General features: G+C 43.0%; 1 protein-coding gene across 1 annotated transcript in view; it reads left to right on the forward strand.

Annotated features, from left to right (window-relative positions):
- The first annotated feature begins 350 nt into the window (after positions 1 to 350).
- The window catches only part of SAMD5 (sterile alpha motif domain containing 5), a 52,333-nt gene continuing 32,590 nt past the window's right edge, over positions 351 to 20,093 (forward strand). Inside the window, exon 1 of the mRNA XM_019746928.2 lies at positions 351 to 2,309. Within this exon, the coding sequence (XP_019602487.1) occupies positions 1,845 to 2,309 (465 nt within the window). The 5' untranslated portion in view covers positions 351 to 1,844. The remainder of the gene's footprint in view (positions 2,310 to 20,093) is intronic.

The following is a 20,093-nucleotide window of genomic DNA, read 5'->3' on the forward strand; positions in this document are numbered from 1 at the left end:
AACACACACACACTCACTGGGTTCCTTCTGGCAAGTCCTTCCTGGCAGCTGTTCTTAATTTGGGATCCGCGAATCCCGGGGTTTGGGAACCCAAGTAGTCCTCCCCGCCACACACACACACACACACACACACACACACACACCGGAACTGTAGGGGATATTTTGAGTGCACCTACATCGGGTGTCTTTCTGGGCAAAAGGACCAAAGCTGTCAACTGATTCTTTATGAGGTCTGTGTCCCCAAAAGACGTTGAGCTCTTCTAATTCAGGGAAAGGTGGACATCTCCGCCTAAGGCGCAGGTCTGGAAAAGACTCTGAAATCATCATTTGTCCACCTGAAGGTCAGGGCTAACGGCTGGCACACCCCACCGGTACTCCTGCAGGAAAAAGTCCAGTTCAGGTCTTGAAATAGCTCAGGTGAGAAGTTGAACGACCCTTCTGCGAAAAGAAAGGAGACAGTGAACCTGCCTCACCCAGTGTCTGACCAAAATTCTCTTAGCCCCAAGAAGAGGTCAGATACTGAAGGAAATTGAGCGGAGGTACTGGGTCTGTTCCATCTGTTGCCCGAGTCCCCACCCTCAGGCGCTTGCTCAGGCATTGGACACTGGGAAAATTCGGTTGATTTTGTTATTCCCTAGAAAGTACCGAGGGCTGAAATGTCGGAGCGTCCCCTCTAACGCCAGCTGGGTGGTAAGGTATCCATATCCACCGATTCCGGGGCGGGAGGAGAGAAATCTGCTCCCTGCGCTCCAGGACTGAACGCCTTGAAGTGTCCCTGCGGGCAGAGCCGAGGGTGAGAGGACCCCGCAGAAAGTAGGGTGGGAGACCGGGCGGAATGCCAACCAGGGGATAGTACAACCCATCCCAAACTTTCGCAGACCCGGGAGCATAGGAAGGGCGAGCCAGGCAGAAGCACCAGCCACTCCCGCCGCCCAGCGCGCCCAGCTGCAGCGAAGGAGGGCGGGGGTGCACGCCGCGCGGGTTGGGCGCCGGCAGTCCCCGCATCGCGCCCACCCGCGAGGCCAAAGCGCCACTGCTCCGGGCACTGAGCGGCTCTCCACGGAAACAGCCAGACTGGGAAAGGAGAAGGGAAACTTGACCTCACAGTCTCGCCCAGCCAGGGCGGGCGGGCGGGACGTGCGCCTGGGCAGCCCACGGCGCTCAGGTTGGAGTCAGGGAGGCTCGGGAAGTGAGCGCAGAGATTTTCACCGGCTACCGAAATCGGATTAAAAAGAAATATGAGAAGCAATCCAAGCAGCCGCTGGAGCCCGGCAGTTTAGAAGACACCCCCACTAGGAGGACGACAGTGACACGCACTCGCAAAGAAGACAAGGCGCTCCTGGGCGGCCGCGGGTCTGCGCGGAGGAGCCGCCTTCCCAGCGTGGGGCATGCGTTCCAACGCCAACGGGGGCGGCCAGAAACCGAGATGCAGCGCGCAGCCCCTGGACGGCCCGGGCTGGGGAAACTCCGGGGCGGTACCGCGCGCCGCTGACCCCGCGCGGGTCTGACGGGTGTGCCCCGGCCCCGCCCGCCTCCGCCCCCTCCCGCGTCCGCCGCGCGCCCCTCCCCGCGGCGGCAGCGGCGCTTCCAGGGGCGGCGCGGAGCGGCTCGCCCAGCCTCCAGTGCCTGCGAGCTCCAGGCTGCTTGGGGAATTCACTTTGCTGCTTTTACGCTTCATCCCTCCTCAGGCTTCTTCTGATGGCGTTCTGTCTCCGGCCCTAGCCTTTCTTTTAAAAGGAAAACTTTACTGCCATTTCTCTTTCCCCTTGGAGGAGAGGATTAAAAGTTCCAAGAACTGGTGTCGCTCGGGCGCGGGTGTTTGTCCGCGGGGTTCCTGTCCCACCATGTGTACCAACATAGTTTACGAGTGGCTGAAAGCGCTGCAGCTCCCGCAGTACGCGGAGTCCTTCGTGGATAACGGCTACGACGACCTGGAGGTGTGCAAGCAGATCGGGGACCCGGACCTGGACGCCATCGGGGTGCTGGCGCCCGCGCACCGCCGCCGCATCCTGGAGGCCGTCCGCCGGCTGCGGGAGCAGGACGCCGCTGCCGCCGGCCTCTACTTCACGCTGGAGCCACAGCCGCCAACCGCTCCTCTCGGGCCGCCCGCGGTCGCCCTCTCCACCGGCCGCCGGGGGGAGCCGTGCGGCGGTCGGGCCCAGGGCACCCGCGGGGACCCCCGCAGCCAGATGACCGCCCCCCGCAGCAGGGAGCTGGTGAGCTACCCCAAGCTGAAACTGAAGATCATGATTAGGGATAAGCTCGTTCGCGACGGCATCCACCTGAGCAAGCCCCCGTACTCCTGCAAGGTAAGGAGGCGCCGCCCGGGTGGTGCGGGGCGCGCAGCGGTAGGGGACGCGGCCCAGACGCTTCAGCCCAGGCTCCGCAACCCATTCCAGGTGGCGACGGGGAGGCAAGGATGCTTTGGGTATTTGGGATTCTCTCCTATGTTCTTTCTGTATTCGCTCCTCGTTCCTTTCTTCCTGGTGTCACCAGAGGTTGGTAAGACAAGATCTCGGCCCCAGATGTTAATTCTAAAGTAGGACCAAGTCTCTGTGTAACTTCCGGTGCTCACCTGTCAGGAACTGGACTCATGGTGCTCCTCTGGAAGGAAAGGGCCAGTTCTGATGTCCTCCGTGATAGCGTTGGGGTCTGAGGATCACCAGCAAAATGGTTCATTCATGTCTATATTACTTCCGACCTTCCAGTTTCTCGTTCTTTTCCTGTTTTGAGAAACTCGTAAGGCAAATTGGCGACCTCTTTACAGAGTGGGGCATCACACCCGGTTATTCTCAATTCCATAAAGTTAAATCCCAGCACTGATTCACATTTGAAAAGTGAACCGGTGATATGAACATTTTAAGGGGAAAAGTTAGCAAAACCTGTCAGTCAACTTGGATTAAGTTTCTTCAGCTTCAATGTAGGGAGGTAATAGGTGCTGAAGACTCTGGATATAATGGGGCCACTACCTGTGTGCCGCCAAAGTCTGTGCTGAGTCACCAGTTCGGTTTAGTATTAATCCTGAAGAGATGAAGTGGGTACAACTGTGACTTTTACAAAGACCGAGTGGCCTTGCATGTCCAAGATGAGGGCACAGCACAAAGAAGTGAGATTGTCAGTAACCAGTGAGTAAGTCCCCGGGGAGGGAGGCTCTGGGAAGGAGCCAGAAGTTATGGCAGCTGCTCCATGAGGAAGGCTGAAATGTGGATTTGGGCGTTGAATAATTAAGGAACAGGGTTATGTCACACAAGAGTTCTGTCTCCAGCTGAGTCTGGTTAGTTTGTTTCTACAGCTGTCTAGGGAGAGGGTCCTGACTCGAAAGGGAGCAGGAGACAGCACAGGTGATTCTCCAGCATGCCTGAGGTTACCCAGGAAAAGGAGCACCTCAGCTAGAAGATCAAGCCAGAGGGAAATGATGGCAAAGAGGCAGCAGCTGGAGGGGGTCAGACACAGCCCTCTATGAGGGAAATGTAGATACTCCAAATGCTGTATGCTCTGGTCTTGGGTATTTGCACTGTTCTACTGTCTGATGTAAAGGTCATAATGTCTGGATTTAAGGACGTTCAAGTGAAAACTCTGTATAAAGTAGGTAACAGTATCTAGGGTGGACGGAAATAAAGGGTTTAATATTACCCATATGTTACCTTGCAAGACAGATAGGCAATTCACATAACCTGCTTGAGCATATAAATTTGTTTTACAAAAACCATATAAAGAGGGCAGGTCTGGAGGACAGTTTGCCTCAAATTAAACACATGTTCCACTTAACCCGCTCTGACTGTATTATTGATGTATGGCCCAAAGCAGGGGATGGAGAGGAGAGCACAGTTTTCCCCGGCAGGTAGAGTTAGAGTTAAGTCTAAGAGTGGATAGATGGACTTGAGCACCAGTGTTAGCAGCTCTTTTCTGGAGTCAGCAGGTCGAAGGAGTTCAAGGTGAGACTTTTGTGATTTACATCCCAAGAGGTGAGGTGGGCTTAGGTGGAGAGAATGTGAGTACCTGAATACATGGTAAGGTCAAGACCTGGCCAGAAAGGGGGGCCGAGAACAAGGGTTGTCACTAGGGCTTGCATATTCTTCAAGAAAAGAGCTGTGCAATGGGGCTGGCTGAGAGAGAGCAGAGGAGAGCAGGGGGCCGGAGGTGAGAGTGGTGCGCCAGAAGTAACACATTTCAGTTCTGATACTTTAAAAGACAAGCCTAGATATCAAATTTAGAAGCTTAAGAAGATTCCTTAGTGGAAGAAGATTGATTCTAAGGACATGAAATTTCTTGGCATAGGCTTTGGACGTGGACTGCTGCCTAGATAAATGCGTGATATGGTGGTGCATTTGAGTCAGTGCAATTTATGGAAGAAAATTTTATCTCGCATGGTAATACCATTGCCTTTCCATGTGAATACTTATTTCAGCAACTTCTATATAAATCCCATAACAATAATGTTTGATAATAAAGTTATACCCCCATTTGCTTTCTATACATATTTAATTCTTCTTGAACTCATGAAAGGATAAAATGGGGGTAGACGTGTTGTTGTACCTCCTTCATTGATACTCCGAGGATGAAAAAAATAGAGCTGACAAATTTAATTGTGAAAAACAAAAATTCTGTTACTGTGTGTTTATATGTTTGTTACAAGGAAAACACTAAAATAGGAACTGAAATATAATTAATGTACCCCAAGCTGAACATACCGGTTTGTAGAGCCAGCTCATGTGGGTCATTCTAAATTTGTTGCTTATGTGTGAGTTGCCTCTTCAGTTTTGAGTTTTAAATAATTTAAGAATTTGTGTTCTGATGCAGTTTATTTCTTTGCAAGCAGTGCTAGGACTTTTTCTTTCAAATGTGATCATGTTATAATTTCTCCAGATTCCTTGGCTCTGTCATGATCAGAATGTATAGTGTTCATTATGTGCATTTAGAATTCTGCGTGTGAGAGCGGGCCTCACCTTTCCTTTATAGTCATTTGCATCGTTGGTTCCTGTGAGATGTTTTTGTACTTGGTGAGAATATTAGATGGCTTGACTGGATTATACGAAGGGTGATGAAGGCAGGAATAGTGAATCATTTGCAGGGGAAAGTACTAAGTAGAGGAAGCTTCCCACCTGAGAGCCCTGTAGGAGGTAGGGTTTGCTACAGTAACAGGTAACGTTGCAAGTGCTCTGCTGCATTGCTGTGCTCATTAAATGTTACCAACAATTGCCACTTGCCCTCATAGGTGAGTTAAAACGTGAGGTAAAAGTAAGGTTCTCTTTGTTTTACAAAGGAAGTCTGTAGCTTTGGAAAACCAGGACCTTGGAAAGAGCACCTGTACTCAAGTCCCTCTCCTGCCTTTCTTTAGCTTCTCTGACTGCTGTGATGTCTGCCTTCGTGAAATGGGAATAAAGTGTTTTCACAGGGTAGGGATCAGGTAAAGCTTTCCATACATTATTGCATTTACTTTACCAAGCTTCTCTCTGCCAAAGCTTTCTGCTAGGCCCCAGGTTACTGTGTTGGCAGAAGCTGTGCCCTCAGGGAACTTGGGGTCTAGCGGGAAAATGGAATGAACAATAATGATGAAGGGTGTCAGTTGCTTTGATGAGGAACATATGCTGCCATGACAAGTGCATCCAACCTAGTTTGCAGGGACATGGGATCAAGGCAGCCTTTCCAGAACTGGCATTTGATCTGATAACTGATGGTGGGAGGGTTTAGCCTCAGTGGGAGGAAGCTCCTAGGGGAAGGGTCTCCTAGGCAGAGAGCAATGTGTGCAAAGGCCAGAATGGGAGGAATGCGTCAGGGAAACGGGAATTTAAAGGAATCAATGTGGCTGGAGCACAGAATGCTCAGAATGCTAAGAGGAAGTGGCAAGAGATGGACCGACAGACAGTGGCGGTCCTGAATGGCCTTGACGTCACATTTAGGAGTTTGGAGTTTATCTCAAGAGGGCAAGCTATTGATGGATCCTGACCAGAGTCAGGGTAACAGTTAGGAGGTTGTTGCAGTGTCAGGAGACATTTACTTGTGGCCTGGACTGTGTAGTGATAGTGGAAGAGAAGCGACGGAGGTAATTGAGAGGCAGAATTGACAGTACATGGTGATTGGGTGACAGAGGTGGGAGAGGGGAGGGGTGGGGATGACATGCACATTTCTGATTTAGGATTGTGATGCCATTCTCTGAGGTAGGGGACCCAGGAGAAGGGCAAGTTTGGGGAGAAAGATGTTACCTTCATGTTTAAACTTACTGACTGGTCGATGCCTCTGGAATATATGAACATAGCTGTTTAGTTGGCAGTTGGAAATTTGGCAGTGAGACAGAGGAGAGATTCTGGGCCAAATAATGAGATTTGGTCGTCATCAGCACATTGACACCATGAATATAAATGAGCTGTTGAGGGAGAAGAGAGAAAGGACCATGGGAACACCAGGATTTGGGTGATGAGCAAAAGAAGAACCTCTAAAGGAGGCTGAAACGGTTGAGCAGAGAGTTAGGGGGAAAGCAGCAGGAAGGAGTGTTCTGGAAGGTAGTGGAAGCAGTGAGGCTGCAAGAAGAAGGGGCTGGTCAGGAGATCAGAGAGTGGTCAAGTAGGACAAGAATTAGAACATAGCCATTGGAAGTAGCAACCATGCCACTTGAGGACCTCGGAAATAGCAATTTAAGGTGATGGGACCGATGAGAAGAAGTAGAACAGGGAACACAGAAAGCCTTTTTTTTTTTTTGATAAGACTTTTTTATTTTTCTTTCTTTCTTTTTTTTTTTTTTTTTTGAGAGCAGGTTTAGGTTCACAGCAAGTTGAGAGGAAGGTACAAAGAGTTCCCGTGTACCCCTGACCCCACACATGCATAGTCGTCCCCATGATCAGCATCCCTTACCAGAGTGGCGCATTTGTTACAATTGATCAACCTATGTTGAAACATTATAATCACCTAACGCCTGTAGCTTACACTGGGGGTTATTCTTGGTGTCGTGCATTCTATGGATTTGGAAAAATATTGTAATGAAATGCATCTACCATTATGACATCACACATAATGTCTTTTCACTGGACTAAAAATCCTCTTTACTCTGGCCCTCTCCTCCATCCCCCACCTCCTGACAACCAGTGATTTTTTTTACTGTCTCCCTAGTTTAACTTTTCCAGAATGAAATATAGTTGGAATCATACAGTATGTAACCTTTTCAGATTGGCTTCTTTTACTTAGTAATATGCATTTAAGATTCCTTCATGCCTTTCATTGGTTTGATAGCTCATTTCTTTATAGAACTGAACAATACTCCATTTCCTCGATGCATCACACAACTTTTTAACAAAGTCGGTCTGAGAAGCTAGAACTGAGGCTATAGCTAGAGGAAAAAGGGAGACTTTAGGTCAAGGGAAGAGTTTTGTGGATTTGTGGTTCTTTTTTTTTTTTTAAGGATGAGAGAAACTGGAGCATGTGTAAATGTTGATGGTAGGCAGCCAGAGAAGGGGAGATGAGGAAGATATGGGTGAAATGAGACAACCCAAGAGGTCAGGATCCTGGAGGAGGTGGGAGGAAATTGTGCCCAGAGCACTGGAAGGGAAAGGTGGATTCACTTCCAGTGGGAGAGGAGTGCCTTCTCCATGGAGGGGAGGAGAGGAAGGATGGGTAAGGAGACTAGGAACTTTGTGGGGATGACGCCAAAGAGCTCTCATTTCTTTGATCATTTGACACCAGTGAGGGAGGAGATGGAAGGATTAGAGGTTGATGGAGAAGGTTGTGTTAATATATGAATATTAGTATTATGAGCTGGCGTTTATAACTATGCCTAAATATAAACATGACACAATAGTGTTTATGGGAAATGCCTGACGACACATACATGAAGGTGCCATCCCCATTCATATGTTTATGCTGCAGGTTACAGGCTGTGCATGATGTTTTCTCAAGTCCCTTGAAGTTTGGCAGTGCTTCCGAATGGGGGTTGTGTAGGTGGGGGTGTGTAGGTGTGGGTGCTGTAAAGGCATTCTGTTTTCTAGCAGACTTGGAAAATCGCAAGGCAGGCCCTAGGGTGGATAATGGGTGGCGGGTAGGCTTCTTTACCTGAAAAATATCTCTTTGCCACACACTACCAATTAAAAATGTTTGAGTTAGTATAACCTCATTTAATGATGCTGTAGGAGTGTTAAGCTTCATTCACACCTCAGTGTGAATTTAATTAAGTAACAAGATTCTCATGGCAACCGGGCTGTTAATGGATGTTTGGGAGGATGGCTTAGGATGAAGGCATTTGGAGAGACAGGTGGCATGAGGGCTTCTGTTCCTGGGGCCAGGGTGCAGGATATAGAAGTGTTTAGGAAGGAAAGAGAGAGGTTGGCAAAGATATGCTGTATCCTTTGGAGTTTTGCCTTGAGACTTGGCAGAGGATGAAATGGCAATAAATATTCCTCCATCCCAAGAATTCCTCTGCCTTCACAGAGTTATCAGGGATAGGCTGGAAGCTGGCAAAGTTCAGTTTCCCCACCTCACATCCTATCCTCACATATCCTTAGCCTGGGCAAGTAAAGGTCCTTCCAGGCTTTTCTGTTTTCAGTCCCTGGTTGGAACACTGTAGAAAAAAGGGCAGGGAGGAGGGAGATAAGAGCTTGAGTGGTCTGGGGCCACCCCTTCCTCATGCTTCTTGTAGTCCACGGAGTTTCCATATACGTAGACCCTCATCCGTCCGTCCGCCCATCCATCCATCCATCCATCCATCCATCCATCCATCCATCCATCCAACAAATACTGAGATTCTGCCATGTGCCAGTGTTGGTTCATATCCTTGGGAGTTCTGGTGAAATTTGAAACTGACCATTTTACACACAGGGCAAGGAGAGATGGAAGAAACAGGCAGACCACTCCAGATTGGTAGGTGGCAGTTTTAATAAGCATGAAACTTACGTACAAGGCTTGTCTGCCATAAGATAAGCAGATCTCCGCACCTGCTCACCAGGATCTTAAAGTTTATATAAAGAAGCCTTCATGGGGTTCACTCACACATACAGTACAGATGGTCTCAGGAACACATCACTCTCTCAAGGCTATTTTGAAGTGGCTCCCAGCTTGGAAACAGTGAATGGAACATACATTTCAATGACAGGGTCAGGAGAAAGGAGCCTTTTCCTGGGTCTGACTCTCCAAACCCTGGGGTCAGCTGGCAGTCACATCCTCTTGATGACTTCCTCCAACAGCCAGGCCCTAAGATTATAGGAGTGAACCCCACGGACATGGTCTCCGCTTACAGGTTCAGTATTGTGTACGTGGAGGGCCTGCCTAACCCAGCATCGTCGTAGTTGTACCGTATACGAGTTTAATGTTATTTCTACAAAGGTCAAGGGGGTGGCGAGTTTTGCTCTTAATGTTGATTTCAAATGTTAACAAAAGATCAATGTTCATCAAAACTTGAGTAAAGATTATCAGTGGTGAAATTTAAAGTCAAAGTATGTTTATTCATGAAGCATCATCAAAGGAGAACGGGGAATTCAATGCTACTCCTGCAGGTCATTTATAAAGAAGACCTCTGCAGCAGGGCCAAGAATTAGGATGAGGCAAGTGAGGCACTAGGGCACAACATTCAAGGAGGCAATCTTCTCAGGGTTGTGCAAATCTAGGCCCAGCTAGTAGGCTGGCCGCCATTAACAAAACAAATCACTTTTCATGAAATATCAGGTATTCGCGGGCATTGGAGGCGGCCTTCAGATCATACCCTATGCAATCACCTATTCCCACGCATCATACCTGCTGTGAGTAGCAGTGTGCTGAGAGCCAAGATGGTGCCGAGCTCCCAAACTAAGGCGATGTGGGTTCCATGAGTTGCGGCAGCCATGGCGTTCCTCCAGGTAGGGGAGAACTGTGCACTGATAGGACACGTCTGTGTCAACACTGTGCTGTAGTGGTTAAGAGCGCAGACTCAGAACCAGACTGCAGAGTTCACGTCCCAGCTCTGCTCCATGCTACGTCACTTGTGACTCCTCTGTAAGAAGCAGACAATACTCGTGACAGCTTCATGAGGTTCTCATGACAATTGGATGAGCTAGTTCTCAGGAACTTACTAGGCCAAAATTTGTATCAGTTTCCTAGGGTTGCCATAACAACTGGGTATACAAAGCGGTAGAATTCTATTCTCTCACAGTTCTGGAGGCCAGAAGTCCAAAATTAAGGTGTGCGTAGGGCCCTGCTCCAAAATCCTAAGGGTCTGCGCTGTGATTTACCTGTAGGGGCCACCAAAGGCTCCAAACAGCATCTCTCTCTCTGTCACTGCCACTTCAGACACCATTGGATCTGCTGGACCATGTGACCCAGTAGGACAGCAGTGTGCGTGGCAGACTGGACCGGTTGCCGAGCTTTCCCTTGTTCTGGGCCAAACTCAAAACTAGCAGCTTTTTATTTTTTTTTCTTCCACCTCCCCTCCTCCACACTCTGGTTCAAGCCATTGTTTCTCAGTGTAGTTGTGTAGGACACAGCTCCCTGGCCCATGCTGGTATTATGAGCCTTGTGCTCCACCTGGCTAGGCAGTTGGTCGTTGGTCGTCAGTCGGCCGCTCACAATAGCTCACGGCAGCTGTCGCTGGCTGCCAGCTGCTCACAATGGCTGCCAGCCACTCACACTGGCCACTGGCCACTCATGGCAGCACAAGGTAGCCCATGGCAGCACACAGCAGCCCGTGGCAGCTCACACTGACCTCAGGCTGCTCATGGCAGCCCAGCTCCAGGGAGAGCTGTTGTTCACAATCTTAGCTGTAGAGGGCGCAGCTCACAGGCCAATGTAGGAATCGAACTGGTGGCCTTCTGAGTTAGGGGTGCAGCGCTCCAACCACCTGAGCCACCGGGCCGGCCCCTTTTCTTCTTTTTTTTTTTTTTTTTTTTAAGTTTTATTAAATTGCTTGGGGAGACATTGGTTATAAAGATTATATAAGTTTAATAAAACATCATCTATATATTGCATTGTGTGTTTACTACCCAAAGTGAAATCTCCTTCTGTCACCATATATTTGACCCCCTTTACCCTCTTCTGCCTCCACCATCCCGCCTTTCTCTCTGGTAACCACCGTACTGTTGTCTGTGTCTATGAGTTTTTGTTTGTTTACCTTGTTTGTTCGTTCATTTGTTGCTTTCTATTTTATATCCCACATATTAGTGAAATCATATGGTTCTTAATTTTTTTCCATCTGGCTTATTTCACTTAGCATGATATTCTCAAGATACATCCATGTTGTTGCAAATGGCAGTATTTCATCTTGCCTTGTGGCTGAGTAGTATTGATGATTGGATAAAGAAAACTAGCAGCGTTGTGAGTCTCTCGGTAAATGGGTTGGAGTAACACATCCAAATGAGGAATATGTTACTACCAAAATCCAAAGCAGCCCATCAGGCATTGTGCCACTTTTTTTGGTTGTAGGAAGGGCCAGATGCCACAACTTATCCTCACTTTAGGAAGGATATCTCAGTATGTACCACACCACAGTGCCCCTGAAAATTTCACTGAAGTAGAAGGCCCTGGAATTTTTGTCAGATTTCCCACCTTCCTACATGCAAATGTCTTACTAATAAGTTTAGAGTAGTTGCTACTTCTTGCTCACTAGGTTCAAGCAACACAATGTCATCAATGTAAAGGACCAGTGTGAAATCTTGTGGAAGGGAAATGCAATCAAGATCCCTGTGAACTAAGTTATGACTTTGGGCTGGAGAGTTGATATACCCATGCAGTAGGACAGTGAAGGTGGCCTTGCCAACTAAAAGCAAATTGCTTCTGTTGGATATTAACAAGACAAAAGCATTGGCCAGATGAATAGCCTGGCTCCTGGTAAGTGCTCCCCTGTGCTGGCTCCTATTACCCCGTACCTAGCTTTGTTTTTGACAATTCAACCTCTGGTCATATGTCCTCTGTGTACAGAAGAGCCCATTGTCCCAGGTCTGATTCCTGATAATAGGGATATTTGTTTGGTAATTAATCATTGGTAGATTATTTATTTATTTATTTATTTTTTTAGTACAAACGATGCTAAGTTATTTCTATGTATCTGAGGATACAATAATGAAAGTGATTTTTTAAAATATAAACATTTCAGAATTTGGATATTCAAAGTTAGGTTGTAATCTTCAAAATGGTCACTGGGTAGAAGAGAGTGTTGTTATCACTCAAAACATTTCTGAAACTCTAACACCTGCAAAACACTCTTTAGAGTATCTTCTGTGGTGGCAAACCTTCATTCTTCTAAGGTGGATCTTGTTTGGGGTAAATACTTAAAGTAATTTGGGATCAAATCAGGCAATTAAGAGTAATGGCGTTCAATAAAATGTGAAAAATGGAAAACAGAATATAACAACAAAATGAGTTTTTTGGTATGTATCCATATTGTAAATATGGAAAATCCTCAACAAGGCTTTTCAAAACACAAAAGTCAATTCCCTATGTGTTTACAAAGAGTGAGACGCTGGTAGTGGACTACGCTCGTCGTGGACTCTCCAAATGGATAATTAAAGGTGCCTGTAGCTATAAAAGGGAGGAATTAGGTAAACTGTGCACAGATTTTAGTAAACTGTAGCACTCAATGGGATAATCTGGATTTTGGGGAGTCCCAGGGTGTTATTATGGCTTGTCATTTGCTTGTCCTGTTCTTAGAAAGCTTTATTCTTTACACTGCCACCTTAGGTATTAAAGAAGTCATGATTGTACTTATTCTGCCTTCCTTACTCTTGAGTGAAAAAAAAAAAAAAAGATGTGAAGGAAGGGTAGCAGTATTAAGGATGCCCTCATGAACCTTCTCTGCTCTTAGGTAGTTTTCTAAGGTATACCATGCAAAATAAGTAATAAGTTTTGAGAAAAGTGCATTTTTTTTTTTTTCAGATACAAAAGAGGCCAGATTCTGGTCTACCAGAAATATATTCCTAAATAAATTTTCTTGAAGTAAATTGGGTCAGATGACATGGACTTGACCTGGGCTGGTCCTTAAAATAAATAAGAGCTATCCTAAGGTATTTGGAACAACGTTGCCCGTGGTGAGGGAAAGAATACCAGGAACCATGATAAACACAGCTTCTCAATGTTACGGCCTGTGTAAGAACTAGAAACAGTGTCACGTCCTTGGCTATAGCTAAGGCTTATGATTACTACTGCTAGCTCTTGAGTTGAAAGGCTTTAACAGTTATTTTCTAAATTGTATCAAAAAACGCTATTTCAGATCAACTACTGGTTTGAGCTTGGGGAGGCCTGGGAGGACTAGGAAGGGAATCCTTGTTTTCAGTCAATCTAAAAACAATTAAGGCAAGTAACTGTGGATCATGCCAAAAGGCATTAAGCATACACTCTATCTTACATAGAGACTAAGTGACACCTAATAGTTTGAAGAGATTTCATTACTGCTTTTAGTTGAAATAAATAGTCTAATGAGCTCTTAAAAACCTTGCTGTTATGTTTCCATAAAGTTATACATATAAACAAAATAAAGCCTACTTGATTTGGAACATGTCAGAAAGATAAGGAAAATAATTGGTACGTATTCTTGTGTTTATCAAAATCATAATGAACAGATTTTCCAAATTTTAAGATGTTTTTCCTAGAAAATACCGTAACTTTATAGTAAGACTAGAGGTTTTTGACACTCAGAGTGTATCATTTTTTAACACCCCACCTCTATTTGACAAAATTACTTTAAGTAATAGTCATGGAATAATACACAGTAATTATTTTCTTGATAAACTACACTATTGCATCTTTCATTTTGTACTATTTCACTGTTTTGATTTTTCAACACAAATAAAAACTCCAAGTAATCTCATAAGGATAATAGCATGGACATAACTCAAGTTTTATTTCTTTGTTTTGTCAAATCATGATGCTATTATTGTTTATTTCAAATCTATTGTTTAACTTAGGAATATGAAGTACCATGGGAGAGACATGATGCCTTTTACACGCTTATTCTAGAAAAGGACAGCTGTAACCTAGTCTGTGGGTTGGTGCCAACTATATAATGAGGAGTTGTCTGAGTTAACTCCCATGTTGACCACGATGCTTATTCAAGGACAGATGATGAAAAGATACTAATCTGAAGCGAATATACCTACCATCAAAACTCATCATAATTGTGGCAACTAGAATTTAGGTCAACAAGAGAGTTTTTTTCAGGGAAGAGTATTTTCTTACTGACATTATTTAGAGTTGTCTGAAGGGCATGCTCATAATTTAAAGTTTTATCTTGTTTTAAAGGACTCCTTTGTTACCTGCAAGTGGGGTGAACCTTTCCCTTTGTCCTGTTCTCAGAAGGCATAAATAAATATAGTCATATTAGTTTAAGAGAAGTTATTTCTTCTGTAAGATGATGCCCGTATCTGTCTCACAGTGTTCCAGTATGAATTAAATGGGATCAGGTTTATGAAGTTGCTTTGTAAATTCTACAACTTGATCGATTTCTAAATCGACTTGATCGATTTAAGGTGTTCTTATCGGTACTGAATAAATCATTATGTTTATAATAAAATTTTGAAAATAATAAATAATAAAATTGTGTTTATTTGTGATTGAAAATAAACACACTGAACTGAGAAAATTTGGAGGGCACTGAATCAGATCAAGAAGAAATTTCAAAATCCGTGTTACAATTTCTAACACTACACTATATTTCTTTAAAATCATTTATGTATAAGAATGTGTGTCTTGTGTATATGCACTAGTCTGGTATGGTACTATGTACGGATGAGGGGAGGCTATGCCTATGCCAGCAGATCACATTTAAAAATTAATTTTAATACTAAGACATATTCTTCATTTAGCAGCATAATTAATTTAATTATCTTCTTATTGGGTTGAAAGCTTACCTGTGTTATTGATTGCTATACTTCATTATTTGAAAACGTCGTGTTTGAGAAATGGTATTTCATCATTATTTGAATTAGTTTTCTTGGATTACCAGTTTATATAATTTCGTATCTGTGGCTTTTCACATTTATAATGATGTACGCCTGTTCATGGAGCTTGCCTATTTTTTCCTATTGGCCTCAGACTTCTACTAGCTGCTTAGCAAGAACACTATGTGTTAAGGAAAATAATCATTATTGTGTAGATTTTTCCCTCCGAATGTGATTTACCTTAGAATTGAATGGGACCTTTTTTTGTTTTGTGTTTTTTTGGGCTGTCCTAAATTTAAGGAAAAAAAAAAAAAACTCGTATGTATTCCACCTTATCAATAATTTTAGTTATTTCTTCCAAACTGAAGGAATATGGAGGATATAGTCTCAGCTAGAACTGAGTTTGAAATATTTTTACCATATACTTGGGCAAGTTATTTAATCTTTCTAAATCGGAGTTGCCTGATCTATAAAATGTGTATACTATTACCTGCTTCTTAATATTGTGAGGGATCAGTGAGCCAATATATGAAAAGGGCCACGTTGAATATCTGACACATAGTAGTCACTTTCTCTAGTCCAAGATCAGTTAACATATACCTTTATCTCCTATTAATTTTTTTGTTCTATTTCTACATTTAGCACTCTAATCCATTTGAAATTTATTTGGCACACGATGGAAAGTTCTAATAATAAACATAATCATACACACAGCATAATTCTCTCACCGATTTTACAGGAATTACAGCTTTTATTTCTGTGTTCTGGCCTTATTCCATTGGCTAGAATTTATATAGCAATGTTAAATAATAATGATAATTGCGTGTTCTTGTCTTTTCCCAAATGTTAATGAAACTACTACAAGTAATTTGTTATTATTCTTCATGATGTTAAAAAATCATCATTGTTTTCCTAATTTTGTAGGCATTTTTATTGGGGATGGATATTTGATGCTACTAAATATCTTTTTAGCAACTTAAAAATAATTGAGAGTCTTTGTCTTACTGGGCCTAATGTTGGTGTTACATGTTACATGAAGACATTTCCTAATATTAAACTATCCTTAAATAGCTGAGGTGAAGTAAATAATCAAATGATGTCTTTTGAAGTGAGAGGAGGAATTTTATAATCTCACTCCCAGATCATCATGGACATTCTATTACATTACATATTGTTTCTTTCATTAATAATGCTTGGCATTTTCCTTCAGTTTGGTACAACTTCAGTTATTATCCTGCTATTGTTACAGTTGACTTCCTGCCATTAGCTTTTTAGAAGTTGCAGTCTCTGTCTACACAGGCACAAGAGGCAGTGACAGCAGTGAGATGGAAGGACTAGCACTGCACTCTCGTTGCTCAAAAGACAATTGCCAGGTAGTTGTGGATAATGGTTTAGTTTTCTGGTTTGTGGAGACATTTTGTTTCTGAACCAGAGGGCAGAGACTCTGAAGGGCAGGAGGGGTTAACTTGAATCCCTATTGATTATACTGTTTTCACAGCATCTTCCCACTCTTCCACGCACTGTCCCTTGTCCCCACCTCCCACTCCAGAATCAACTCCTCTGCTTCCTTCCTGCCCCCACCGCATCTCAGGCCTTTGAGCAGAAAATACAGATGAGGGTTGCTTGCCAGATGCCATGTTAAATTGAAAACCCTTATAAAAGAAATTGAAGTGTCATTCATTTTAATTTGAATGTTTGGCTTTGCATAGAAACAACAGCCCAATGTGTGACAAAGATAAAACTGAAAAACTATTGAAATATAATTACAACAAATCCTTGATTTACATTTAAAATTTGTTGACAGGTCAAATAGAATGATTTATTTTTTAAAGGTCATTGAAACAAGGATTAAAGATGGGGTACAGGACCGATGTGTTTCTGGAGAAAATACTCACATCAGGTGCTGAACTCCGCTGAGTGTGCAGAAACGGAGGCACCCAAAGCTCCCCCAGCTGGCCATCAGTCATGCAGTAAAGATATAGCCACTTTAAAGTCACCGTGTGTCAACAAGAATGGAACACTGCTGCATTATGAAGCATTCCTCTTGATTGACAAAAGTTGGGCTGCATTAAGTACCAGCAATATTTTCATGGCCAGGAAGTATTAAAGCTATGCTTGATCTTTACGAAAAGAAAATATTTTATGTTAAAAAACAGCAATTCTTGGGACTTGCTTTCTACAGATCCAGTTAAGGTGAAAAGTAACTTCATGTAAATCTAAAAGAAAAAAACCAATAATTTGATAACTTGTGAATTGTATTCACAGTCTCTGATCTAGTCACTGTCATTGAGAAGGCATCTAAAGGAAGAATTGGATTAGTTGCTCTTTGGGAATCACACAAACCAGCTCTGTCTCTGGCTTGCTTAGGCTTGTACAGTGGGCAAAAGATTCAGGTTACACATATTCCATGCATTACAGATTAGAGTTGAGCCAGAGGGTATGCAAAGTAATTACTCTTTTGAGATCTACTTCATTACAGAAAGGTGGTGGAGAGTTGGAGTTAGGTCAGTGATATTAACTTTGACTTTTATCGCTGTGTCATGTTAGGTCAGAGTTTTTACTGCCACTTCTTGGTATAGCAGTTTGGGCCAGTGTGTTTATCTCTGTTAATGTGATCCCTTACACTTACCTTGAATGTGGTGGTGGTGGATTGAATCTCTGATCTTCTCGTGATCATTTATTAGAATGCTGTGACGTACTTGAACTGCTGAACCATATTAGTCCTGCTCCCTGGCAAGAAGTATGATATATTTTTTTATCACCCCCAATATTGCTGTTTTGGGATTTGCATGCTAAATTATATTAAAGGTGATGTGTGGGGAAAGAGGGTGTGTGCAATTGAAAGGCAATGGCAGATTGAAAAGGCAATGGCTCCTCAACCTGTCTTCTGAAAACCTTTTATTATCCTTTGATTCATTAATTGTGAAAATGAGACTCATTCTTAATTGAACCGTGTACTAATTATTTATGGATTTGTTTGATTTTCATCTTCACAGCTAGAGGGGACTTCTCTTGCTTGAACCACCTCCCTCACTCTCCCTGCAGAGTTTTGAAAGCTAAAATATTATTTTCCATTCCCACCTAGATGTACTGTTTCAGTCAGACGTGCACAAGTGAGGATGAGCTTCCTGCTGTTGGTGGCCCCTTCAGATATAACATAAGAACACAGCTTTGAAATATGCAGAATAACAATAGTGATAAATTTATATTGTTTGTTCATAGTGCTTTACCACATTATTTCATTCAATCCTCCTAGTAGTCCTCTAAAGGAAATATTATTTTTGCCATCCCTGTTTAATAGATGAGGAAAATGAGGCTTAAAGAGCTTACATAACTTGTCCAAAGTCACACAGCAGATCTCATCTGGATACTAGGTGTTCTCATCCCAGAGCCCGTGGTACTTGTCACTGTGCAGTTCTGCCTGAAAACATTGCTTTATGCAGTTTTGCAGCTGTCTGTCAGTCGGTGAAAAATAAGTGTGGGGTAGGGAGTGGATACATCCCACAGATTTTCATCACTTTTTAAAAAAATCAATAACATACTAATTACTGTACATTTTAAAGATGTTATGGTAGAATGAATCCATATTTTATATTTGGTTTAAGACAAAAATAATTCCTTCATTCTTTTGATATGTATTCATTACAAATACTGATCGACAGAAGGAGACTAGAAAGTGATAGAAGTTGAATCACCAATTTGGTGACAAAGGTCCTGTTAATCTTGAGCGTCCACCAATGAAGGGATTAGCAATCCTTAATTATGTGTGATTGCTACTGTGTTACATACTGTGCAAGAAAATATTGGCTCTCCTTGGTTTAACATCTCAGGAGTTTTTGCTACATCCATACCTTGCTGTATTAGTTTATGGAAAGTTCTTTCGATCCAAGGCTTTCCTACTTTTAGGCAAGGCCAGACATTTAATCAAATGATTCTTTTGTTACCTGGAATAGTTTTTGAAGTTAATTTGAGTTGCTTTCGTAGCCTCCAGCATAGTTGTTGAATATCTACAATGGCAAATGGTGTTTAAGGTAGGATGTGGAAATAGTTGAAAATTATTGTGGTAGACAAGTTAGCTAGTGGGTAGTCCTATTTTTAGTACTAAATCCCAAACAATCAAATGAAAATCAAAACAAAAACGTGATTACCAAGTGATAAGACTTGTTTTCTTAGAAATGTGCATATCCAGGGAGAAAGACTCATTAATATCTTGGTCACATATGTCGCTCTACTGTTGTAATTAGAATAGTCTCCCAACAAAAATTACTTTTTAAGATACTTGTTGGGGGGACATATATAAATCTTTATTTGTTTGGTAAAAAAACTACATAACCATTTTCTCCTCGCTTAGATTCATATATTTGAATGGTCTTATTTTGCTATTAAAATTAGGAATAAATATTTGAAATTCAGTGAGTAGCAATGGTAAACTTAGAGAAACAGTCTGTCTTCTGGCCTTATTTGTAAAAGTGGGAATTAGCCTGTTCTGAAGAATTAGTTGAGATATTGTACAATTTTAATAAGACTGAGCCCATGTTACATCTCAGAATATCATGTGGGTTTGGGAAGAATACCTTCAGATCATTTGAGTGTGAAAATAGACTCACATACTGAATATGAGGCTTAATTTTGTTGGAAGGGGAGGGAAGTATCAAAATAATGTGAAAGCGTTTATTTATACTATAAGTCCTGTCCTACAGGATGAATGACTTGTTTTAAATAATATTAAACTCTAGAATTTTGATTTTGCTTAGGATGTGGAAAGCCACAAGAAAATATTACTCACAGTTTAACTACAAGAAAAAAAAAGATGGATAACCCACAATATGATAACTTTTTTCATCCCATCAGAGACTTGAGGTCTAAAGGAGGTCAGGTGGTCTAATTTCCAAGGAGAGAAGGGACGCATTGTTGTTTTGTCTTTGGTAGGGCCCAAGAGGGATGGTTAGCAGCCATCAAAGCAGATATGAAGAAAACAAGTAAAATTTTTGTGATTCTTTATAGGCTCGTAGGGGCCAGCATGAGAATTTCAAATTCTCAAGAACCCCAGACATAAAGAGGATGGATATCTCCTTGCTACGTTTTGCCACAGGCCTACGCTAGATATTCATGGGAAATATAGGAATGGGGCAGAAAACCAGAGAGTCTCTCAGTAGTGTAGGCATGCAGGTAATGATCAATTACTCTGAGGAGATAGATACAAAATCCACCAGTGACCTAGAACTTCTGTCGTAGGACATAAAACTCTCATAGGCAGGGGATGGGCAAGAA

The sequence above is a fragment of the Rhinolophus sinicus genome, linkage group LG05 (assembly GCF_036562045.2).
Source record: "Rhinolophus sinicus isolate RSC01 linkage group LG05, ASM3656204v1, whole genome shotgun sequence".
Lineage (NCBI taxonomy): Eukaryota > Metazoa > Chordata > Mammalia > Chiroptera > Rhinolophidae > Rhinolophus > Rhinolophus sinicus.